This window comes from Malaclemys terrapin, chromosome 5 (assembly GCF_027887155.1).
Source record: "Malaclemys terrapin pileata isolate rMalTer1 chromosome 5, rMalTer1.hap1, whole genome shotgun sequence".
NCBI classification, from domain to species: Eukaryota; Metazoa; Chordata; order Testudines; family Emydidae; genus Malaclemys; species Malaclemys terrapin.
This window is the reverse complement of record NC_071509.1, coordinates 5354885-5381340: the sequence shown is the minus strand read 5'-3', so window position 1 is coordinate 5381340 and position 26456 is coordinate 5354885. Positions and strand designations below refer to the sequence as shown.

The 26456-nt window shown below is 42.0% G+C and overlaps 1 protein-coding gene across 1 annotated transcript in view; it reads left to right on the top strand.

Annotated features, from left to right (window-relative positions):
* Positions 1-26456, top strand: part of SFXN5 (sideroflexin 5) — a 171635-nt gene that overhangs the window by 22670 nt on the left and 122509 nt on the right. The window contains exons 3-4 of the mRNA XM_054028792.1: positions 8839-8916; positions 24804-24830. Coding sequence (XP_053884767.1) covers positions 8839-8916; positions 24804-24830 — 105 coding nt within the window. The remainder of the gene's footprint in view (positions 1-8838; positions 8917-24803; positions 24831-26456) is intronic.

The following is a 26456-nucleotide window of genomic DNA, read 5'->3' as shown; positions in this document are numbered from 1 at the left end:
TACATACTTTTAATGCATCTGTCACACTGAAATCTAGGCTTCAACCCTTATTTAACATTGCACATAAGCCTTAAAGACAAAGGAATTCTTATGTACTAATCCATGTGACTTCTGACTTTCTGACAAAATAATTTTCCCGGCAACAAATTTCAAACTTTCCTAATAAGCAGAAAACATTGCACTGCTGAGGTCAGGTCCAACTATTCTTGTAGTTGAGACTATGCGAAACCTCTTGGTAGGCGACATGCCTATTTTCTGAAAAGTGTGAGATTAAAATGATTGGAATAATACTTTAAATTGCTATGTAATTAAGCCCCATCAGAGGAAGCAATGGGGATCGGCAGATATTTTTATAAGCCTAATTTATTCCATGTGACATTTACCTAGACAGACTGTTAACACACTGCAGGAGAGGCCTTCATTTAAGAAAGCTTATAATAAAGCAAAAGTTAAATAAGAATTAAGAGTCAAGTTGCATTCAGAAGGACCCTGTTTTATCTGTCTTCCCTTATGCTCTGTCTGAACAAAGAAGTTCTGTCTCTCTCTACATCAGTATTAAGGGTTCAACCCTGCATGATTCTGAGTATCTTCAGCCCCCATACTTAGGTCCAAAGTGGGATCATGATCACATATATGAATGATACCTTCTTACTCAGCAGATCTGCTGTCTGTGATTATTCACTGTCACGTCTGCTGGTTTTACGCTGACAAAAAGTTTCTTGTTCCTGTTATCTCTCACTGGAGATTGAATACAGTAGCGTAGGCTGGATTCTAGTCTGCCCTGCGTATCATCAGCAGAATCGTCAGTTATAATAATTTCTGTTTTTTATCAGTGATTGCATAAGTGGCAGAAAGAGGATCTGGAAATCCAGCTCTGCTAGGTTGAGTTTGTGGTGCTGTCAGCTAGAAGAACCACCTTTTTGTACTCTTAGCAGATCAGCTCTGAACCCTGCCGTGCAGTGTGTCAGCACAGGACGCATGCTCCACTTCAGATCAGGGATTGTGCTGTTGAAGTGGGATGTAAGTGGTGCCTGCTGCTTGTGCTGGTTCTCTGCACAGAGGTGAGATTCACCGACTCTTCATTAGAAATGCTGCAGCGGCACAGTTCCAGTTGTGCCACTGTAGCGCTTCAGTGTAGACGCTCACTACTGCGATGGGAGGGGTTCTCCTTTTGCTGTAGTTATGATTTGCCTTTCCGAGAGGCAGTAGCTAGGTCAACGGAGGAATTCTTCAGTCAGTCTAATGCTGGCTACAATGATTGGCTTAACTACGTCACTCAGGGCTAGAGTTTGCCCACCCCGTGGGCTGTAGTTTGCCCACCCCTGATTTATATATGGACTGTAGTTGCAATTTAAATATGCCTGCATGGTTTTCTGGAGGGGAACGCATACAGGGCAGCACCTTACTACAGTGTCCTCTTTCTATATCCTTGGATGGATAAATAAGGGAATCTTGAGTAGGAGTAGAGAGGTTATTTTACCTCTGTATTTGGCACTGGTGCCATTGCTGCTGGAACAATGTTTCCAGTTCTGGTGCCCACAATTTAAGAAGAATGTTGATAAATTGGAGAGGGTTGAGAGAAGAACCACGAGACTGATTAAAGGATTAGAAACACGCCGGATCGTGATAGAGTCAAGGAGCTCAATTGATTTAGTTTAACAAAGAGAAGGTTAAGGGACGACTTGATCACAGGCTATAAGTACCTACGTAGGGAACAAATATTTAATAATGGGCTTTTCAGTCTAGCAGAGAAAGATAAAAAATGCTCCAGTAGCAGGAAGTTGAAGCTCAACAAATTTGGACTGGAAATAAAGCGTGCATTTTTAACAGTGAGGGTAATTAACCATTGGAACAATTTACCAAGGATTGTGGTGGATTCTCCGTCACTGACAATTTTTAAATCAAGATTGGATGTTTCTCACTCTAAAAGATCTGCTCCAGGAATTATTTTGGGGAAGTTCTATGGCCTGTATTATACAGGAGGTCAGACTAGGTGATCAGAATGGTCCTTTCTGTCCTTGGAATCTATGACCCATAAAACTGGGCCCCTGACCACCTTCAAAAATCCCATGATAAATTCTGCTGTCAGTTACACCCGTGTAAACCTGGAGTTGCTCCACTGACCTATAAGTGCCTTCCAAAGGCATTTTTAAAAGAGCGACTTCAAAAGAAGACATTCTTAGTCATGATCCATCGCTCTTCACTAGGGCAGGAGAACCCTCTGCATCCTGTAGGGCCAAATCCTATTGCAAAACCCCGATGGGCTTCAGTGGATCAGGAGGTGGCCCACAAGTGTCTTTATGTAATAATATTCAGCATGATGCAAAAACTGAGCAGCTGTTCAGAGGTGTTTGCCTCATAAAAAGCTAAGAAAAAGGCTGTTGTGCCTCTGACAACTGAATTCTCTGTGAATGTTTTTTCAGGATTTTAATCCTTCGCTGGTCCATTGACTTGCCACTAAGTTAACATGAGCAAATGATTCATGAACATGCTTTCTATAAAGTCAGCATGAAGTTCAGTGAAGCAAACTTCTTTTTGTGAGGTCAAAACCATTGCTCGCTCAGGAAGAACATGACCTATGAGGGAAGATTGAAAAAATTGGGTTTGTTTAGTCTGGAAAAGAGAGAACTGAGAGGGCACACAACAGTTTTCAAGTACATAAAAGGTTGTTACAAGGAGGAGTGAGAAAAATTATTCTCCTTAACCTCTGAGGATAGGACAAGAAGTATTGGGTTTAAATTGCAGCAAGGGCGGTTTAGGTTGGACATTAGGAAAAACTTAAGCACTGGAATAAATTGCTCAAGGATGTTGTGGAATGTCCATCATTGGAGATTTTTAAGAGCAGGTTAGACAAACTCCTGTCAGGGATGGTCTAGATAATCCTTAGTCCTGCCATCAGTGAAGGGGACTGGACTAGGTGATGTCTCGAGGTCCCTTCCAGTCCTATGATTCTATGACTCTTGAGTCTAATTAGCTCTGTCATTAAATGCTGGAGAGACATAGGTCAAAAAGCATCTAGAACCCTTTAAGCAGAGTCCACACCCTTCCAATCCTATGATTCAATGAAAAGGTACCAGTCTGATAATCCTGCAGTCTTCTGAGTATCCTCAGAATAGATATCTCACAGACAGTGCCAATGCACTTGGTCCCTGGCGTACCCCATTGCCACTGTTTCTCAACCTGGATCTGGTGGTACCACCTCTAGTTCAGATTCCATGACCCGTTGAGCCCTCAACCTTTCTGCTGAGACAGACATCAAGAAAGTCCATTTATAAGGTGGACATTTGCCAGCTAGGAATTGGATTAAGACTGCCAAATAGCCTTCACTCACTATTGGACTGTAGTGAATCTGAACCAGGCATCTGAAGGCTTCATATCCCATGATCAATCCCCTGAGCTGTTCAATCCCCAATGAATCATTCTAGTGGTGCAGTAGCCTCACTATAGTTACAGATGAGACTAGCTTAATGTTTAATACCTGATTTTTCCAAGTTATATAAAATCCACATTTGATTGGATTGTCATGAAAATTGCAGTGCCTTCTGGACATCCATGGTAGACTTACTGGTCCAAATTTGAGGTCACTTGAACAAGGAGCTCTCTAGATATGGCCCCTTCCCCTCCAAATAATATAAGAATTATATCGTTTTGATATTACAACTTTTTTTGTTTTTTTTGCACACAACTGAGGATCTCCTCCCCAAACTGATATAACCTACTCAAGATTGATCTCAGCACCTACTGCCCCTCGGAGGAAGCAATATTTTAAAAGTTATTCGGGTTAAAAGTTGTCTCTACACCATGGCTCAATCCAAGTTGACGAGCCAGAGAAAGTAAATGTGCGTATTTGCAGCAGGTCTGGGGCTCTGTTACAAGCCAGTGTTTTCAGGCAGACAAATAATTGGACAGCTCAAGGTGCTACGCTGTGGCTATTGAAAGTGAGCAGAGGCCATATGCTGAGAGTTAAGAGTCCTGATTTCCAGAGCTTTCTGAGAATTTGTGTGGTGCACATCGGGTGCTCTCTGCCTCCATTCCGTGGGGGCTGCTTCTGGAAGTTTTGCTCTGAGAGCACAGGTTCTGGTTTAAAGAACAGGCGCACTCAGCATTCTGGAATTACATGAGGCATTGCTGGTTAATCTTAACTCTGTATTAGAAAAGTTTTGGGGCAGTTAATATTTTATTAAAACAATCTGAACAGTTCTAGACCAAGTGCCTTTCATATTCTTAGTATGATCACTGTGTTTTACATTATTGTTTGTTATAGGACACTCATAAATTCTTTTTAAGCCTTTTGTAATCGTTCACAACCCTCAGCTATTTTGTTTGGAGGCTCTTTCCTTTCATAAAGCCTTATTTATTTTTTGCCTGCTGAGCCAAAAGGAGACTTTTAAGGAGACTGCAAGTTTAAAAGCAAAACTTGGGCTTTTTTGTTTCTGTTTGTTGCTGTACTAAACAAGATGAGATCCAGCCAGGGTTGTTATAGTAACTACTAAGATTTCCTCAAGAGAAGAGGAAAAAAATAGAACACAGATCCATTCATTTAGTTACTTTAGACTTTCATTCAAAGTTACACGCTGTTCTATGTAGATAATTTGCAAGGCACACAGTGTGGGTAATTTCAGTGGAAAACCCTGCCCCCCAAACCCAGTACTAATAATGAGCATGAATGTTCTCCCGTATATTGAGCTGGAAATACTGGTTTATTGTGGAGCTTTGTAGGGAAAATTGGTTATTTTCCCTGGGTCCTTTACCTTTTTATCTTAAATAAATAAATAAATAAATTAAATCAAACTCATTCAGGTAGGATAAACCCTTACTATGCACATGATATTGATAAAATTCTTATACTTGGTGGTGTTTTGATAGAGTTTGTTATAATTCCTAAATTATAGGGTTTTATATCTTTCCTGTCATTTCTAAGCACTTTTATAAAAGGAGGAATGCTCTACAGAAGCACTGTCTACTCTACTGGAAGGATTAGGAAGATGGCACTGCCTCATTTTTTCCCTTTAGGATGATTATGCTGAGAACCATAAGGGCTAAAAAGCTCACTTTTCTTGTTGTTTATTTAAGCGAAAGTACAAATAATTCTGCACAGTCCTTTTTTTATTTGTAAAAAATTGTGGGATCTGTGACTGGCATTGACCACAGGACATATGACTAGCCGTACTCGTAAGCATTTAAGGTGCCCATCGTTGTCATATCTAGACACTATTATGTATATTTTGTAAAGTAAATCAGTTCCTGCTAGGAAAGGACCCAAACTCTCCTCCCCTCGCTCACACATCAAAGCTGCTTGACTGTGAAAAGTTAAATTTCTGGATGATTAATTCCAGGAGGATCGTTTCATTATTTTTTAAATACCTTGTGGTGGGTTCCAGTTGTGAGTCTGCAGTTTTCCAGAGCCTGGATACTGACCTAATCCCTAGTCTTTGGAGCAGGGTGTGGTGTTTCTCTCCAGTACTTCTGCCTGTCCCAACACATCCCAGTCCCACCCAATGAACGGAGTGAACACACTGCTAGTTTAGGGTGACTTCATATTGCTGGAGTCTATCTTCAGTAAGTCAGCAAACCAAACCAAGATCAAATATAAGTCCAGAGTGATTCTAGAACCTCCCAGAGAAAGTGGGCGGGGGGCAAGGAGGTTTCAGATGAGGCTAGTGCTTTCTGAAAAGAGACTTGAGTTTACCAGGTAATGTGACTGATAAAACTTGCCTTAAATGAATATATATGGATGACAAAACATTTGAGTGACAGTGGAGGACACGAAGGCTGCTCTGTATTAACTTACAAATGCCCTGAATGCTCTGTGATTGTCCGACTGCTGTAAGGGCTGTGATCTGCCTCCTGGAGCTGAGTCAAAAGGGACTGTTCCATAAAACAAAGACTAGAAATAAAATATCTCTAGGGCAAATGCTTCAAGGGCCATTGCAAGAACAATGGCTGGGCTAATAATTAGGAAGGGACTTCCTGCTGTGGCTCCAGCAAATTTGAAAGGCTTATTCTGCCAGGGCAGGGGGGCTTAAGATCAAAAGGATACTAAATAGAGACCTCTCTTGAGAGAAAGCAGGATCAGTTGATGGGGACTATTCAGGGAACAGGCTGAGACAGAGACAGTCTCTGTGGCAGGAGTCTGAAGAAGTTGGGGTACCTGGCTAACACTGTGGGGGGAGGGATACAGGAGTGGTAAGTGCTATGTAGATATGCCTGTGTTTAAGCTATTTTATTGTTCTCAAATCCTTGCTGTCTCGTGCTGTTTGGTGTTCCAACTGTTAAGAATAAACAATACTTTGTTTTGACAAGGCTGCGTGGTCACTGTCACAATTCCCAAGGGGCAAAACTGCAGGTGCCTATCTGAAGTCCGACCTGCTGAGGTAATCCTGGTGAGCACAGGAGTCTGCAACCCAGGCTCTGGTCTAAGAGTTGGAGAATCGGGTGATTCCACCCCACGAGAAGCAGCTTGTCACCGGTGGAGATGCTCACAGGCAAATCCAGAGCAGGGACAGCAGTGCAGGTAGCCCGGTAACCGTGACTGACCTCCACTGCAGAGCTTAAAGAGAAGAAGCTTGATCTAGGGTTCACATTTCCTGAATTCTTTCTTTCTTCATGTCTCCTGAAATTAAACCTCATTAGGTGTCTTTGCAAAGACTACTCACTTTTACACTTGTGTTGAATCACTGCTGATAAATGTAAGCCAATGCGAAATGTCATACCAAGGCCAAAAATATGTGGCTATATATGGAATTAGGTTAGTGTATGCAAAAATGGGCATTAATCCATCCACAACACATTTGCTCTGTAGAATGCTGGGATTGCCACTTTTTCATTAATGCATTTATGTACTGAACGCTTGAAAAGCACTAGTCATTCATTTATTGCCCGTTTCGGGTTGGCCTAGCTGCTGGCATTTCCAAGAAAACAACAAAGTATTCTTTGATGTTTGCAACAAAAAGGCACTAATAATCTGCCAGCAATTAGCCCAGCCTATAGAAGAACAAGATTTGCTGTAATGATACTTGCCTAATTTTTGGAAGGACAAGCTTATTAATGTTTGTGAGGATCTATGATACAATGGGAAGGACCATAAGTACCTAGGTAGGTTATAATCAGATTTCATCATGTTCAAAAAAAATCTTTATTTATAAAGCATCCCTATCTAGAAATAATCGTTGTAACAGCTAGTGCAGGGATGTTCAACTAAACAAGCCTGACAGTAACATTTAAAAACATGAAGGTTCCTGCAGGGAATCCATCATCCAGGCAAATAATATGAATTGTCTTTGTTTTTAAATAAATGAGAAATATTTCCCTAGTCCGTTGACATTTTCTGCAGCCTCACTGCAGGTTTGGCAGGGCACTGGAAAAGAAGTGGTCTCCACTGAACCCAGCCTTTACAGCCTGACTTGTTGTTCTGCATTTTGGATTAATTGAGTGGAGATTACTTTCCCCTTTTTATTACCAGACATCAAAAGAATTGGCCTGCAAGTCTCAGTCCAGTGCTTAATTGCAAGCTCATCCTTCCCCTTTAAATATGGGTATATATTCTGGAACCAATGGGACTTTTTGATTCAACAATACATGAATATCAATACTTGTGATAATTTGAATGCATGAGATATTTAAAAACTGCCTTTTAGTGCAATATGAGGAAGTTGCTTATTTCTGTATGTGTTTACTTGTGCATAAGGGGTGGGATTTTCAAAAGGCCTCGGCTCTTGCCTAATTCTGATCTCATTAACTTCAGCAATCAAACTCTCGTTAACTTCAGTGGGAGCAGAAAGATGCCAACACTGATTCTGAAAATCTGGCCCAAATATGTATATAGACAATATAGTGGTCATCATTAAAATACCAACATTTGCCAACAGCTACCACATGTTGGTACCCAAGATAGCACAGTTAAATCAGTTCTGAAGTATATGAAAATATTATTGTATCTCAGATATATGGGGCCTGATTCTGATCTCCTTTATGTTGGTGTCAAGCAGGATAACTGCCTTGATTTCAATGAAGGTACACCCATTTGAGGGCAGAAACAGCATTGACTTCAGTGGAGTTATCCTGCTCCACACTGATGTAGCTGAGATCAGAATCAAACGTGCTGTTTAATAATTGTTGGTAGATGTTGAATTTTTAAGGGTGACCACTCTGTGTGTGTGTGTGTGTGTGTGTATATATATATGTGTGTGTGTGTGTTTTCTTTTAATAATACAGATTAATTATATGGGCTAGTGCCTCTTACTGCAGTTCTTGAGGGCTTGAATTTATTTTACCGTATTTTTCAGTCCTTTAGTCCTTACGTAGGCAAAACTCCTTTTCACTTCAGTGGGTGTTTTGAAGGTGTCTGGAGTTCAGAGTTTGGTGCAAGGTATGAATTGATTCCTCATAAATGCACTGTCCATTGCACCTGAGTAGGTCATTTTGTCTTCAAAAAAGTATTTCCCTAGCTGCATCATAAATCCAGCCTCCTTCATGAGATAGTAAATCAGATTTATCACGCTAATTAAGAAGACTTCAGCTGAACAGACTTTCTGATACCGTTTGTGCCAGCATTCCTTGTTCTTTTGTGTATCCCACATAATTATTAGATACTTGTACAAACAAAGAGGAAGATGCAGTCCCTGTCTCAAGAAGCTGATAATATAAATCAAATACAGATACATGTGCTAAATGTGTATGTGTATATATAAAAAATATACCTATCCTGAGGCTTGCATAAAGAAGTGTGTTTTAAGACTTGCACGTGGTCCTGTAACCTAGATTCAGAGCCTTCAGTCTAACGTGGTCAGTGCAGAACAGATGTTACTGATCATGCTTTATTGTTTTATGTATTTTCAGAGTCGTCTTAAAGACGCTGTGCAGTTGTTGGAGGATTATAAACATGGGACTTTACCCCCTGGAGTCACTAACAAAGAGGTAATACATCTGAGCAGTTGTTTACTGGGTTCCTCCTTGTGCATGGACAACTACTTTACTGAAGGAAAAACAAATTTCATGTATGTCTTTGTAGCCAATCACCAGTTTGGTACTTTCCTGGGTTTGTACTGTCATGATTACCACAAATTATCATCTGTTGCTGATCTGTTTTTAGTAAGTGTTACTTTTTTTTAAATAAGTCCTTAATGATGGTACAGCTGATGATTGTCACAGTGCTGGGATCTCATCTGTCATTCGTTGTAATGCCAGTATATGCTACTTCTGGAAGGAACTGGATGTCTTACATTAGCTATTCCATGTTCTTTTTGGCATTGGGCATCGTAATTTGGTGTGTGTCACATTAATACTAATAATTTAATAGAAATCATAGAAAGGTAGGGCTGGAAGGGACCTAGAGAGGTCCTCTGGGCCTTTCCCCCACACTGAGGCAGGACCAAGGATACCTAGACCATCCCTGACAGGTGTTTTATTTTTGTTTTTTTGTGGGTTTTTTTTTTTTTTTTTTTGAGGCATTTTAAAAAGTTTTGCTGAGCAAAATTCCACAAGAGGTGGTTTAAAAACCTGTAAACATGTTAAATAAAAATTGTTATCAAAAGTAAGCATAACATTTGAGTTTAAAGAATTGTGTCGATTAAGAATAACATTCACCACCAGCACCATCAATACCCTCCCCAGCTCTCACAAAATGTGTATTTTGCTAGTTCTAGATCCTTAAAAATATGTTGCTTTCTTCACTAATCTGAAGTCTCTCACCAGGCACATCACTATGTCCATGTATTGGCAGCCAGAGTTGTCTATAAACCCTGCTTCTCTGAGGGGTCACATTAATTGCTGATATAGCCTCACTGAAATAAATGCACTTACATTGTACGGCTCCTCCACCTATCTTGTCCTGGTTTATGATCTCACTGGGGCTTAGGTATGAGGTAGGTGTCTGGACACCTAAGTGAGGCTGCAGTGTGTGTGGTTTTCTTCTTTGACATGGTTACTGGCCTAGTAGAAGGGGGATGCACTTTTGGCTTTTGACACAGTCCCAAATGACATTTTCATAAGTAAACTAGGGATGTGAGGTCTAGATGAAATTCTAGACGGTGGGTGCAAAACTGGTTGAAAGAGTAGATATCTCTGGCTTGCTGAAGTCCTACAAGATAAACTAATACTTCTGTGAAACCCTTATCAGCTGTTCAAACGTCCCAGCAAAAACCTACTATCAAGTCTTAGTCCAGAAAACATCTTGTTTTGAGGGAGCCATTAAATTAATATCCCACCTGACTTTTTCTAGCTAGTGTTCAGTTTTGTGTTACGCTAACCCTGCCAGTATCCAAAACTGCCTTCTTTCCATTTAGTGGCTATTGCCAAGGATTCCCCGTCTGCAGCCAAAGGCATAATAACTGTGCTTAGTTTGTTTTCATTGCTTGGTGAAACAATTCCAGTACACGAAAAATGTAAGTGTAAAAGACAATCAGAAACTCTGTAACATCAAATATTTTCTCAATACATTTATTACCTCCTTGGCAGGGCTTTTAAAGAGAGATTTCTCCTTCTACGTAGATTCAGCCTTCTGAAATGGACCAGTCATGGACCGTTCCATCCAGAACTGACTTTCCTTAGCCCCCTTACCTGCACTCTGCCCCTGCTTGCCATGACCCTCCTTACGAGGCAGATGCTGGAGTAAACACTCTTCATCCCCAGTTATCCTCAGGGGAAAGGTTCACAGCCTTGCAGCACAGCCTTTGTTGGGTTCAGAAGAAATTATTTTAGAAAGCTCAGCTGTTGCTCAATAGCATGAAACCAGGGTAATCTTAATCTAGAAATCCTCTAGAAAATGCAAGAAAACCAGCCAGAGTTTTGCACAAAATCAGCCCTCTTACAGGCAGAGCAAATAGCCAGAGCTGATCCAGGAACAAAAGAAGAAATGCTCAGGTGTTGTTTGTTTTTGTTTTTTTAAGTAGAACTATCTATGTAAAAAGTATTACAGCTGCAAATTGAAGTGCTCAAAAGCTGGTGAAATGCCACAGTTCCAGTCCATGTCCAGCCTTAACTCTGCCTCTGGGCATATACATTATGATACAGTCTTTGGTTCCATTATTTGTTCTATTGCTCTTGTCTGCATTAGCTGAGCATGTGCTCCTGTCAACCCCATAGGCTGCTCTTTCCTAACCATGTTCTGCCACTACTCCCTCTTCGCTCTCTTGATACCTGTCTTTTGTGTTGTCATCCCTTCCTCCCACCGCTTCCCTTCCCCACTCCTCAGTTGCATCCGCCATCTCCACGCTTCTCCCTTTTTGTTCTCCCCTTCCTTTTCCCCATTCCTCACCCCCTCTCACCACCACAAATTCCACCTCCACTTCCTCCTCTGTGGAATATTTGACCCAGACTCCATCCCCTCCAGTCCCATTTCCTGCACCCTGTCCCATCACCACCTCCAGCCCTTCCCTTTCAAGTCTTCTCCCTGTCCTCCTCTTCTCTTGCTCCCTCCGGAATACCCAGTGGTTGCACACACTGCATCTCAAAGATCACCATCATCCATGTTTTTTTGGTCTCCTTCTCCCTCTATCTCCTGGCACTTACAGGGACCTTGGATCCCCTCTCCTGACACTGTCGCTGCAGCTGCACTCTCACAGTGACCTCTTCTCCTCTCACATGCTCCACCTCAAGTAGTCCGCAAAGGAGTGAGGTGAGGTGTAGAGCTTCTCTTCTGCTGCTTCCAACCCTTACCATTCTTTCTTTTTCTTCAAACAACACTCCGCCTGCCTCTTATCTCCACTCCCCCTCCATGTAGCCATCGTTTACTGCCCCTGAGTCCTCCCCATCCATCTTCCTCTCTGACTCCTTTGCGCTCCCTTTTTCCTCACAGCACAACCTCATCCTCGTTGTCTTCAACTTCACGTTGACTTCACTTACTCCTCCTACCCTCTTTGTTTGATCCGGAACGATAGATCTGCTTTCCTGCTCACCAAAATGACCATTAATTTAAGATTGTAACCTTTCCCCAGGGGCTTCCTAGGGAAAATGGACACACTCAAACAGGTGAAAAATGCATCTCATCTCCTAGTAGTTGCTAGACTACTGATAACCTCTCATGGGAAAAGAAAAATAGCCAAAAATTAGAGGAATGGTTCCAAAACATATGGGAGATTGTTGTTATGGAAAAACTCAATGCATCAATTAGGTACCCAGCAAAATTGACAGAGGACAGATAAATACTTAGACAGATAAATACTTAGATATTTAGGTACTGTTTATTCAGTACTAAAATAAAAGTACTTTGATACTGCCAACCCCCCATTCCCCTAGCACACCTGTCCAATTATTTTGAATGTTAACATTCGACAGGCATGCAAGGTTTGATAAATATGAGTAGAGTCAGTCGTTTCACTCAGTTTAATAAAATCCCCAGAAATAACTCAGCTTGGGTGGCAGAAAGAGGCTCACTCTGTAATATGATAATACTCTGTTAAACAGAGAGATCTGATGATTATATTACTGCATAATGTTTCTCGAAGCAAAAAGATCAGCTCAATGTTGTAATGATTAACACTTTAGATATTTACATGGCAATGATTTGTAAACCTGCTAAAACTTCCTAAATAATTACATTACAAAAATTTATCTTTTTCTTTCTGGGGAAAAAAAATCTAGTGGGTGGTTTGGGGTTTGCCTGGTATGTTGTTGTTGTTTTTTTTTTTTTTTTTTTTTTTTTTTTGAACTCTGCCGTGAAGTAGATACATGAATATAACATATCTGAAAATGTTTTGATGCAAGAGGCATCAATTTGGGAATGAAAACTGTATTCTGAAAAGTTAAAAAGGGAAGCAATTAGAGAATCAGGCTTCCTGATGTGTCTCTTAGGCCTGTTAGGAATGAACAGTAGAGAGTTATAGACCTGTCTAATAGCTTAGAGAGACAGTGGTGTGATCCTTGCTGATGGGACATCTGTTCCATCTTTCTCTGTGTACAGAGATACCTTTGTGTCTCTGAGAGCCCTACCAGATTTTTGTCCCACCTGAGTGTTCCTTGGCACCTGTCAGCTTTCCCTCAGCTCCTAGTTTAAACAGTCCCATTAGTGAGTTGGCAAAATCTTTTTCATTTGCATTCATTTCAAGCTTCTATGCAGTGAGAGAGAGGCAACATGTTACATGTAAAGTGCCCAATCCTGTGAACTCTTTGTTTGCAGATTTCCCCCTGGCTTCTTGGAGGGCCGCTGGTGGGATCGGGATTTTAGCATGAAACTCTGGTGGCTAGTGATATTTGAAAGGCAATCGATGAAAATGACACACACACTTGCACTCGGAGCCAATTTGCAGCAGAAGGTACAGACCGTAACGCATCCAATTTTAAACAGAGCGGCCATTCCCAGACTGCCTCCTGTGGGGAGCCTCCATTGGAACAAAAGCATTTTCGTTTGAAGGAATAAATACTTCTCTGAAGAAGAACGGCCGTCACAAAAATATTGGTGGACTGAATAAAGCTGCATACTACTTAAAAGTGGCTTTTTCTGCAGCCCATGAACATTGCTGCTCAGACATCCTCAAACCAAAAAGCTTCACCAACTGCAGACATTATGATGTGGCTTTTGTCCTTTTTCCCCAGGCTTCTTTGCATCATTTGTCTAATTTGTAGAACTGCATCTGTGTCCTCTATTTGCAAGAGTCCCTTTTCCAACCTGACCAACCGACCAGCACAGATTGGAAGAACAGATTGATGCTGGCATGTCAGCAGTGGTAAAAGTTGAAAGAAGCCGTACTTGATGGCTACCAGCTACACAGGAGAGATTTAAAGAATCCTTGTTTGACAACACAGCTGCTTTACTATTTTTATTATTGTGCTCCGTGCCGCACAAAAATGCAATGCAGGAAAAACAAGTGCTTGTCCCAAGGAACGTACAGTGTTTACTGGACATGGACAGTATTGCTCAGGCACTGTAAAACGTAGGGAGAAGGTCTCCTATTGAAGGACTAAATTAGGGAATCAATGCTGTGAATGCTTTTTCGCAAATTAATTTAAAGAACTGCAGCATTCTTTCACCCCACCTCCCCATGATGCTAGACTTTGTTACTGAAATGGCCCACATCTTCATCTTTCTGTGCTAAAAGCTATCCAACTGTAACAACAAACCAGTAGAATCACTTCCCCCAAACAACCTACCTGGTATGTTCATCAAAACACATCCATCCCATTGCGCCTTTTTGTCCTGGTGTCCCTTTCCTTTGAATAAATCTCTATGAGAATGTCTGCATGCTCTGGCATCAGCCAGGAACGTAAATTATTGCTATTTAATATTTGTATGACAGCCACATCCAGAGGTCCCAGTCAGGATCAATGCAGCGCCCAGCACAACAAACACCTAGTTACAGACTAAATAACAAGACAGACAGAAAACAGACCATGAAAGTATTTGCGGCAATTTTATATTCTTGCTGAACATCCTTCCTCTCACTCTTGCCCTCTGTCGGTGTGCCACAGCTTCTACTTGTGGAGAGAACAAAGAGCCACAGTGTTAGTGTAAGTTACAGTGCTGTACGACAGTTGTACATGGCTCACCCTGCATCACACAAGGACCTGCAAGATAAAGGCCGAAATACACCTTAATTCTGCAAAGTTTTTTTTGTACCAAGTTATGTTGGTGCAACCTCCTAGTATGGATGCGTTATACTGGCATAAAAAGATGCTTATGTTGCTTAACTTATTTCCATAAATTCACCTCCATGCTTGGCATTGCACCAATTTAACTATATTGGTTTCTGAACTGAGCTAAGTAAACCAGTACAAAAAATGGTGTGTAGACCTGCTCTAAGTGACTTTTCCAAGATCACAGAGGGTGTCTGTGGTCGAGCAGTGCAATAAACCCAGGTTTCCAAAGTCCCAGGCTAGTGCCCTTATCACTGGACCATCTTTCTTCTCAAATTAAACATGTGTGTGTCTGTGGAAACAGAACCCTAGATTGGGAGCTTGGTGCTCCCATAAAAAAGAGAAAAATCGTTCTCTCTTGCCACAGAGGGTAGGACAAGAAGCAATGGGTTCAAACTACAGCGTAGCAGATTTAGATTAAATCTCAGGAAAAACTTCCTACCTGTAAGAACAGAAGGACAATGGAACAGACTGCCTAAGGAAGTTGTGGAAGCTCCTTCACTGGAGGTTTTCAAATAGAGGCTGGATAGCCATCTGTCTTGGATGGTTTAGACACAACACATCCTGCATCTTGGCAGGGGGTTAGACTAAATGACCCTTGCGGTCCCTTCTAACTCTATGGTTCTATGATTCTAGGTTCTGTGTTTTCTATATGTTTGTAGGAAACTGAGCACATTGTGGGAGCTATGGCAATATAAATTGAAAAGAAATGTCTATGTATTTCTCATGCACCCATCATTGCAGTGTCTTGACATTGAGATAACGAAGAGACAGCCTTTCCCCTCACCTTTTTATTTTTTTTTTTAATTTTTCATTCCACCACCCTCCGGACATCGAACCGGAAATCTTCACCCCTTTAACACAAGTGTGTCACTGAAAGAAATTGAATGCGCCCCAGCAAGAGAGAAATGTGAGCTTTTGAAATGCATCCTCCTGGGTCTGGGAGAGAGATACCGTCCCGTGATCACTGGCTGAGCATGCGCTCTGGCCTGTCCCTTGTCGCGTCTCACGCCTGAGCCTTTCCAAATGCAGTTTTGGCAACTTGTTGTTTTGAAACTGTTTCATTTCTTCCCTATTAGGCTCAGTGAGGCGAAAAGAGACTCACCAGTATAATGGGCATATATTTATTACTGTGCTCGTCCTTCAATCATGCTAGCAGCAGGAAGAGACACTCATGCTTTCCCAGACACAGCAGAGAACAATGACTCTATTGAAGGCTAAACCGCATCCCTTTTGGAGAATAATAACTTTTCTTACCACTGTGGATGAAGAGCGAAGAGGTCCATTTGCAGTAAACTGTACTCTTCCCCTCTCCAATCCGCTATTTCTTACCTACATTTTATCAGAAGGCTGTATACTGGGTCTCCCATTGCTTCCCTTTCTTTTTGAGGGAGGTTTTCTAACGGTCTGAGGACAGAACTGGGAGCGCCTCTCTCCTGCATTTTAATCTTAACTATGACACTCTGGCCCCGTCCGTACTGGAGTGGCGAACAGAACCTGGAAGCAATGCCTAAAATCAGTTCCACCAAAACAGAATCCCAGACAGGAAAATTAGTTCCCAACAGCCACTGTTCTATGTGTGTAAACACCCCACTCCCAACCCCGATGCTCCATGTGTGACTCTTCCCTCTAATGGAGAAGGGCCACAGCTCCTGCTGGGCATCTTCCACCATCCAGAGCAAGTGTGGCTTCCTTGATGGGGGAGGGGGCAAAGACTGAGCAGGCTTGGGAGAGGAATGGGCAGGCTGCCGTCTTTCACATGTGCGCACACACCCAGCTTCATCACACATAGGCAGGAAAGATAACACAGTCCCCAAGACGGTATTGTCTTCTGCAGAGAATCACTGGCTGGCAGGAGTTTCTAGGGGCAGGGGCAGAGCAGGGCTGGGGTCAGAGCAGGGCTGGGTAGCACTTCCTCCCCACCCCACCTCCCTGCGGGGCTGTCCCGGGCCATGCTGCACCCCTCTGAACGTTCCTCTGCACCCCCCTAGGTGTTGTGCCCCACAGTTTGGGGACCAGTCTCGTAGACTCTCTGGTGTGCAGTCAGTGTTCCCTAGTGCACTTTCACGTAGTACTGTTTTAAAGAACACTACGTTAAAGCACACTGGGGAACTTTTCACACCAGCAGGGTCTACATGGACCAGTTAGTGCGCAATACCGTAGTGCACATTAGAAATCACACCCCTAGTGCACATTACCTCACCGGGTAGATAAGTCCTGAGAGACAAGTACTGACACATGGAAAGGAGTACTCCCTCTGCCTTTCTAAGATGGGGTTTGTTGCTTTGATGCACATGAAAGCACCTGAAAACATACAGCCCTGTAGGAACCACTGCTCCATTGGCTAGTGGGAAGGAAAAGGCTGTCCAGTCCATATCTCCCTTTTTGATTTAAGACCGAGAAAAAAAATTCAGGAGCATGGTGAACCAGTTGTGACGTGGTAACAAAATAGAGGTTGTGACAGAATACGCCCCATATTCACACCCTGCACACTATTGTAATAATCTTTGTACAAGGTATGCTTTGTAAGGTATCATTGGAAAACTCATAATTTGCTGGTCAGTATTGTCCTGATAAGATATATGTGGCAACATTGTATGTGAAATTATAAGATTCCCCTGTAAAATGTTATTAACAGATGTTCCAAACCCCACAGCCCTGCCTATTCAGAAGACAGGTCTGTCCTAAACGGAGAAATGTGTGCTTGCCTTAATGAGCATTTAAGGAGTAAACCGAGTAATCAAACAGGAAGGGAAAACCAAGGAAGTTCAAACAGGTGGAAAAAAACAGCAAGGAATTCCACATAGACTCTCAGTCTTCCACATAGACTCTCAGTATTCTGGTTCTCAGCTGAGAATGTTTTTCAAGAGGGGGACTGAAACTATAAAAAGGAGGGACAAACACCCCAAAGCACGCATCTCTCTCTCTCTCTCCTTGCTCATCACATTCTCTGTACCTGAGAAGCCAAAAGGAAACAGCCATTGGACTTTGGGGGAAGGGGTCCTGACCTGAAGATTTTGGTCAGTAATCTTACTGGAAGTATTTGGTGGGAAATTTTGCTTGAATCTAATATAGTTTGTTAAATTAGGCACTAGTAAGCGTTTGATCTTTATTTTTCTTATAACCATTTCTAACTTCTATGCATCTTTACTTATACTCACTTAATATCTCTCTCTATATAGTTAATAAACTTGCTTTGCTATTTTATCTAATCCAGTGTGTTTAAGTTGAAGAATCTGGGAAACTGTTTAAGGTAATAAGCTGTCATATTATTCCTTTAAAGGAATAACGAACTTAATATATTTGTCCAGGAGAGGGCTGGGCAGTACAGGACAGACATTTCTGGAGGAAGATCCAGGACTGGGATTGTCCTGCTGCATAACCAAGACTGGTAAGAGCCAGGGTGTAGCTGGCAGGCTGCAGTTACACACAGACACTCAGTGTGTGGCTTTGCTGCTGGAAAGCTGTTTGTGAGCGGCCCAGGTGGGAGCTACTGCAGCAAGGCATTGTAAGGAACCAAAGGTTGCAGGGTGAGGGTGACACAGCCCCCCACTGATCTGGATTGTGCCCTGTTATGTCACACAAATGCCCCTTGAAAATTGAAGTCCACCTTTGACAGCTGCTGGCTGCCACCGACAATAATGACCATAACCAAAGCTTTCCATTCCTGCGTTACCTTCCATTTGAGGATGTCTATAACAGCTTTATAAAAGATCATCCGTGAAGCCTGTCGCAATCCCCAGAAGGGCCATTTTATAAATGGATAACTCAAGAGCAAAGAGCTTAAGGCCCAAATTTTCAAACTTGGGTGCTATGACACTTAAGCCCAGATCCACAAAGCTATTTAGCACCTAACTCCCATTGACTTCAGTGGGAGCTGGACACCAAAATACCTTAGGAGTCTTTGAAAATCCCAGCCTAAGTAAGTCAGGCACCCAACTCCCATGAATTTCCTTGTAATTCGGTGGGTCCTAAGCACTTGCAACCCACATGGAAGTCCATGGGAGTTGCAGGTGCTAACCATCTCTGGGTATTAAGCACTACATCTCTCAAGTTGGGCACCCCCTTTCCCCATTTTGAATGTTTGGGCCATAGTGACTCTCTAGCAGACCTGGGGCACCTTTTGACCCCTTGACTCTAACCACTTGACAACACTGATGTCCTGTTTGATTCGTTAATGTATGTACTAGCACTAAACAGAACCACTTCTTAGCAGGTCCTTGCTGTCGGCTTGAAATATTTCTCAGTGAACTTCCAAAGCAAAGTGAGCAGCACCCTGTAGGGACAATATTTCTCCTGCTGGGAGTTAAACAGTTTTTTTAAGGGGTTGGGAAAAAGAACAATGACAGGAGATGCTCTTGTACATAAAGCAAGCCCTGATGTATCACACATTCCAGTCGCTGTGCTGAAACACTCGGAATTCAGTGTGGGATAGATAATCCGAGCTTTGCTTTAGTAAATCTTTTGCAGTTTCCAGAGTGAGAAACAACTGGCACTTGCTGACTGGGTGCAAACTCCAGACTGCTATCTCGTTAGCATTGAAGTTTTGTGGGTGCAGGCAGGATCTTGCGAAAGGATGAGAAAACCTCCTGTTAGAGCAAGAAAGAGGCTAGCAGGGTTCCAAATGAGACTTTTATGTCATTGTCCAGAGAAGCAGAGACAATTACTTAAAAATTACTCACTTCTTTCTAGTGATTCACTCTTAAGCCTTGTCTATACTAGGGACATTTTTGCAAAGATTTATCACTGTTGCCAATTCCAGTGTAGATGGACTGCTTGCAGCATTTAAAGCATGTATCCTCTGAGCCTACATAGGGTGGGTCTTTCCTTGCTTATGCAGGCTGGCAGTTCATCTACAGTCGGTCTCCAGTGTTACTAACTCTGATTTGAGCAACAATGAGAAATTTTTGCTGAAGTTTCCTAGAGTAGACAAGTCTTCAGCATGTGAACAGAAAATAATGCACTCTCAGATCCATGGACTCTACATGTTACTGCAGTTAGTGAAAGGAGAATTATTCCCTTCAAATTGCACAATTAACACTCATATTTTTACAATCCGATCTGTTAACAGATAGGTTTGGGGTTGAAGCATCCTTTATATTTTTTAATTGAAGAGTTACTTCCAAGTGTTCTCTTATACAGTGGAACTTGTATTAATTTAGGTGCAATATATGGGCTAAAGGTATAAACATAATTCAGTTACTGTCCCACATTAAACAATGTTAAACAAGGTTTGGGGTTTGGTATAGAGACTTCAGCTTGCTTAGTGCCATGGTAAATACACCATTCAAACTCCTTTTAACTTTTTTTTTTATTAAAGATAAAGAAAGGAAAGAAAAACAGTTAAAATGAAAAGAAATGGAAAGTATTGAGGCTTTTATTTTTTGAACAACATCCCTTGTTCCCTTTCCCTTTAGCCGGAGAGAATTTTAGAAGGAACCCCTCTCCCACCCCCCTTTGTCAGACAGTCTCTTAGATGGTATCAAAGGCAGTAATAACGGTCCTGCCGGGGAAGAGAGAAGAAGTGAGTTGAGATGGGCTGGAGCTGCTGTTTTTAAAGTCGGATCCTGTTTCATCCCAGGTGGTGGTTGGGATTCAGCTGGAGCTGGTAGAGGTGGTGATGTCATCTGGGACCCTCTCTCTGTCCCAGTCTGGTCAGGACATGTCTCAGGATCAGGATGACGAAGGCCTGGGGTCCCAAGAGGTGATGGGGGTGGCAACCATGATGGTGAAGCAGTAGTCAATTTTTCTCCTTAAAGTCTCTTAATTTAAGGTCTTGCAAAGGGAATGGTGGGTGGAATAGCCCATCCCCTCGTTATTTTGTCCACCAATTAGGCCATTTCTGACGCATGAATTTTGGTTCGCTGATTTTTTTCTTCCCACTTTTTTTATTTATCAAGCATGATTTTTAACACAGTCCATTAGTTACTTTAGTTAGTAGGCCTTTATGTTTGGACTAATTTTAATTATTTTGTCTCCTTTTCATACCTTTGCCCTTCAGCATTTGTCGTTCTAGGTTATTGTGACATTTTGTGAACTTTTATGTACTTTATCCAATTGGGCTCACAATTAGGGCAAATGTGTCGGCCCAATTATTACAACGAACCCCAAGTGAGTAATGCTCCTGTTTAACCAAAGATCAGTTACCATTCCCCTGGGGTTACTTGGGTTTGTGTCTCCTCACTGTGCTCTGGGTCTTCCAAGCCTGTGACAAAGCCTTGCTGCCAGAGACATCCAGCCTTAAGGAAGTCAGTAGGCAGGAGAGCTGCGTGGTTGCACTCCGGGGTTCGTGGAGCTTTGTGGCACTGCTAGAGAGGATGCATCCAGCCGGCTTCATTATCTGCTGCTAAGCTCTGTAGGACCACAGCTGCAGAGCAGCTCTCTGCAACTTCAGATCCTTTTCTCCAAGTCTCCAGGGAGCCCAATTATCTGATGGGTTTGGATGTTATCCCCTCCAACTTTTGAATAATCACAGTAGAAACTCCTGGGGATGTCTTACGTTCACATGTTCCTGTTCTTAACACAAATTGCTGGTGCATCCATCTCAAAGTAGTGTCTCAAAGTAGTAGGGTCCCTGCTCTTGGAACTGAAGGGAAAATAGAAACCTGGAAATCATGGATTAAAAAGTACTAATTTGTCATCAACTAGTTTGCGAGCGATTCGACTATAATCTTGGAGCACTTGCAAATGGCCCCTGGAGCCAGTTCCTTCGCAGTGGTGAAGCGTTTGTCAGTGAAACAGGAGGCAGACCTGTCATCCTAAAAAGTTTCAATGGCCATAGGTTGAGCTCCTTGTCTGCCACTGCCTGTTTGGGTTGCTGCACAGAAAGTGAAGTCTTTTAAAAACGGTTCGGTTTGCTCTGGCTTTGTTTTTTTTTTTTTACTTGATGTTTCTTTTGTGTAAATCCAAGTTTGAGCAAATTTGCTATTAATATCAAAACTGGAGGGGTAGCAAACACTTGGAGGGGACACAAACTGCAAAGTGGCTAGTGTGACAGGTATGGCAATTTCCTGCAATATTCTGGGTAAACCTTAATGGATTAAGTTTAAGTACTTTGGGAGTACATTGTATTAAAAATGCAGATGGTTATGTATTATTTTGGGATTGCACATAATGTCTCTAGGGGGCAGTCATGACTAATGTAAACCCTGGGAAGTGTTAAGAGCTTCAAAGAACTATTTGAAACAATGGCCAGACAAGAACGAACTTTTAAAGTGAAGTGGGTTTTCCAGGAAATCTCCAGGGGGAAGTGTATGCAAATGTAATCTCCTCCATTTGTGCAAAAATTCAGCTTTTAGAAGCTTTGCCCTGAGGAGGGAACCTTTGTCTGCTCGTCACCTGTTACATGAGGGCAAGATCAGAGGCCCAAACGATATAAAGGAGAGACTCACAGATTCATGGGTGTTCTTGTTCTGAACAAAAGGTGTTACGAACTTGTAGCCACAGTAGAGCCCCTGGGTTTGAAGGATTGACACCTGCCAGAGCTCTTGTTGGAGTTGGGGTGATCTCTGGTAAGCTTATTAGCCTGTGTGTAGGTTCTTCTATTGTTTCAATATGTTTTCTCTGTCGTGCTTTCCCCTTAAGAATAAATGTGCTTGCTTAGAAAGAGTGGTGTGATAACTGTGGGCAATTACTCTGTTTATAGCCTCTGTGCAGAAAGCGAAGCAGGCCTGCTTAGGCAGTCTGACTTTCTGGGGAACTCTCAGTGTAAGCAGGGAACTGTGCAGCCTGGAAAAACCCTGGTCAGGAGGGAGAGAAATGTGGGTCTCCGCTCAAGAGAGAGGACAGCTGAGGATCTGGGAGCCTAGAGTGGGTGACCTTGCTGCACCAGGAAAGGGAAATTCAGGTGCGGTTGCTCTGAATGGTGACACATAGTATATAATTCTATGTTATTAATGTACAGTAACTCCTGTGGGAAATAGGAACACCTGTGGTAGGAGACTGCCCAAAAGTAGCCCCTTATTTAGAAACCATGGGCTGATTCAGACAAGCATAAATCTGGGATAACTCTACTTACTTCAGTGCAGCTGCTTTGGATTCACAGTAGGGTAAATGAGATCAGAATTTGGCCCTCCATCTCTAACACGGCCAGAGAAAGTGTGAATGGAATCCCTAGCTAAAACAGAGACCTGCTGTCAGCAGCCAGCCACCGGCTGGCAAAACCAACTACTCCCAGGGTTGAATCTATTGGGAAAATGTTGTAGACTTGCTGAAAACAGAAAATGAATTAGAGGATAAAAAAAGTGAAAATGAGCTGGCAGAATCTTTAGGTGACTCATCAGGTGCATCTTGTAAAGTCTGTTTCTGGGAAGCGATGGGATAATCCAGCGTTCTGACAATATTTGCTCTGCAGCAAGGAAATGCAGAAATATTGGGACCAGTTAATGAAATTAGATACCTTGACCAAAATGCCCATGGAACCTGCTCAGAAACTGTCCTTCCTTCTCATAGACTGTTTTTTCACTAGTGCATTTGAAAACAGAGTCAGCTGAACAGGGATGCTAAAGGCCAGTTCTCTGCACCCATGCCTAAAGTCATGCCAGGAAATACATTGTCTTTGCTGTATAATGCATTTAGAAGAGGTAGAAAACAGTAGAATTCCTCTTTGATTGAAGGTGTTTTTTGTTTAATATTCTGAAGGTCAGTTATTGTCTTTTATACCATTCTGTATATGCTGTATTAAAGAGGCTGCATGGTCCAGTGCGTAGGATGCTAGCTTGGGATTTGAATTCATCTTGGTTTAATTCCTTTCTTTGCCACACACTGCCTGTGTGACCTTGGACAAACCACTTACTTTCTCTGTGCCTCAGTTTCGCCTCTGTACAATGGGGATTATAGAACTGCCCTACCTTGCTGTGGTGTAGTGAGGATAAATACACTAAAAATTGTGAAAAGAACAGGAGTACTTGTGGCACCTTAGAGACTAACAAATTTATTAAGCATAAGCTTTCGTGGACTACAGCCCATTTCTTCGGATGCATTCTGTATGCTCTAATAAATTTGTTAGTCTCTAAGGTGCCACAAGTACTCCTGTTCTTTTTGCGGATACAGACTAACACGGCTGCTACTCTGAAACCTGTAAAAATTGTGAGGGGCTCAAATACTGCAGTAACGGACATCAATAGTTATTCCAGATTTACACCTTTGTGAATGAGATTGGGATCTGGATGTAAATAATTACTAGGTAATAGGGACTGCTGATAGCTATGGGCCAATTTCTACTATGCTTCCTCACCTGGAGGTAGTACCTTACTCCATGAATATTCCCATTGAAACATACTCCTCAAGGGCCTTGATCCTGCACCAAGTCAATGCGAATTTTTCCGTTGACTTGAATGGGAACAGGACCAAGCCCAACGTGAGAGAGGGTGGCAAAATCCTATATTTTACATTAAAAAATTCCATACCTTAAATGACTGAACCACCAAATTCTGCACAAAACAAGTCTATGTTGAATATTCTTTTCTCTCTCTTACTCTCATCCTCCTTCCCCATTCCTTTCAATTATTTGTTACATCCTCTTGTTTCATTTTGTCATAAAGTGGATTGTACGCTGTTTGGGACAGGGACTGAGACTTTTGCAATGTGGCCCTGCCTCTGATTTGGGGCCTTTGTGTGCTACAATCAATAATAAAAACATGTATTTTATGAATATTCATGGCACTTTCCTTTACAGTGAGCATTCTTCAATGAAGAAGATTTTCCTTGCACAATTGTCTGTGGAAAAGTGAAAACTGGGCCCCTCATCCTGTTGAGGCTAATGCACCGTTTGTATTTGAATGAATGTTTGCAAATACCTCACTGCAGTGTTTATTCACCTTAGAGTGGCATGCACTCCAATGACCACTGACTTCAGTGGGAGTCTTGGAAGCTCATTCAAGGTATTATTGTGCTAATCATATGCTCAGATGTGTACACAAAAGAGTAAAGAGGGCAGTGTTCCTCATCTCAGAAGCTTATAATATAAGGTCTGAATTCTGCCATCCTGTCTTACATTGAGCAGTGTCTTCCTCTTCAGGTGGTGTCATTGATTTCAGTAGAACTACTGGCTCTGATAAGGTACTATTCAATGTGGGTAAAGGTGACAGAATAGGGCCCTAAATAACAGTCTCTGACATCCAGAGGAAAGTTCTTAGAGCAATTCTCCCTGTTCCTTTAATGTAACAGATCAGAGGATTAATGTGGGTTCTTCTGTGCTGATTTTTTAAAAACTAATATTTTTTTTATTTTTCTAGCTTTGGGGAGCTCAAAAAATAAAGCAGGTAACAACCTTTTAAATATTTTATTCTTCTTAAAATATCACTATTCTCTTCTGTTTTTCCTAAATGGGAAAAAGGTGGTGCTCCTTTCTCTGTCATGGTTTTTCAGTTACATTTTCTCTGACAATATAAAATAGCATGTGCAAATAACTCCCCCCATCCCCCAAGAGTTTTAATTTTATTTTAGTGTTCATATATAATTTTATGTGTTCGTTTTCTTCCACTTATCTGGCCTAGAGTTTTCCTGGTCTCCACATTCCCATTAACTGGTTTGGCAGTTCTTCCATAAGAATAAAAACTCTGTCATATCTTTCCCCTGGACAATCCCAAAAGACTAGCAGACTGATTCTCACCCCTGTTTACACCAGTTTTTAACACTGGTGCATCCTCACTGGCTTCATATGGAGATCTGGTCCTTATCTGCTTAAGGTGAGAAAGACCAAAGGTGACTTTTATGGGCGGCTGTAGGATAGAATAAGTTGGCGGTCTCAGTCCAGTTCTTAATGAACAGGTGTCCATAGCACAAAACTACCACAGTTGGCTCCTTTGTAAGTAGTCTCTACAGTTTGGCTAAGAACTGGATGGACATGAAGGTTGAACTTCTCCTGTGCCCAAAAAGTAGTGCAATGAATCATTATGATAGCCGATAGATTTTACTGGAGAATTCTTTGTTTCACTAACACCAGATGACCATACAATCATGTTTTCAATTGGCAACAACATGATCAGGCTCTGCTGGATTTCCATGCAAATGTCCATGCTTGCCTCGACCTGGTTTACAAGCTGGTGTATGCATACGTGTGAATGGAGAGAACTTTCATTATTGTTCTAGATTATTGAGAGAATCTTCACCCTTATATACATGTAGGTTTAGTGGGAGTGGGGGCTCTGAGTAGAACCCATCGTGTATAAAGTCAGGAAGAGTTAAATAAAACCTGTCATTTCAGAAAATATGCTTTTAATTTTATAATCACAGGAATTTTTGAACAACTCAATTTACTGCAGGAGAGCTGAGTAACACTTCTGAATAATTTGAATTTAAAATCTGTCCTGAACATTTGCTTAGAACTGATTTTTTTTTAATCTTCAAAAACTTTACTGTGTCAAAACTTCAAACCTACACACAGGACAGGAGGGCTACATTGCACTGATTTAGGCTGCTGCTTCCCATTTAGTCCACTTGACAATGACTTATTACTATCTAATGGCTGTTAGTGTCTTGTGTACAGTGAATTTAGTCTGAGTGTCCAAATTACAAAACCACCAACAAAGCTGGCCTCATTGTTAGCGATCTTGGTAGAGACACCAAGGATAGAGTGGGCCATGGAGACTAAATTCTGTTCTTGTCCCTAGAGGTAGTACCTCCCAGGTCAGGGTTAAGGCACATTGATGTGTGTTCTTTGTGGACATTGCTACTGCTCATTATGTACCTGTTCTATACTTCTGTCTCCAGTGTTGTCAGCCTGTCACTTCTCACTAGCACTCAGTTATGTCAAGAATTTTTAAAGGAGCAGAAAACCAATAAGCAGGAGGAGGCTTTTGTGAAGACTACTGAATGGTCATGGGCCACTGATCTGTGCTGCAAAAGCCACGTGCAGCATGCTGCTTATGCTGCTGTAGAGACACGTA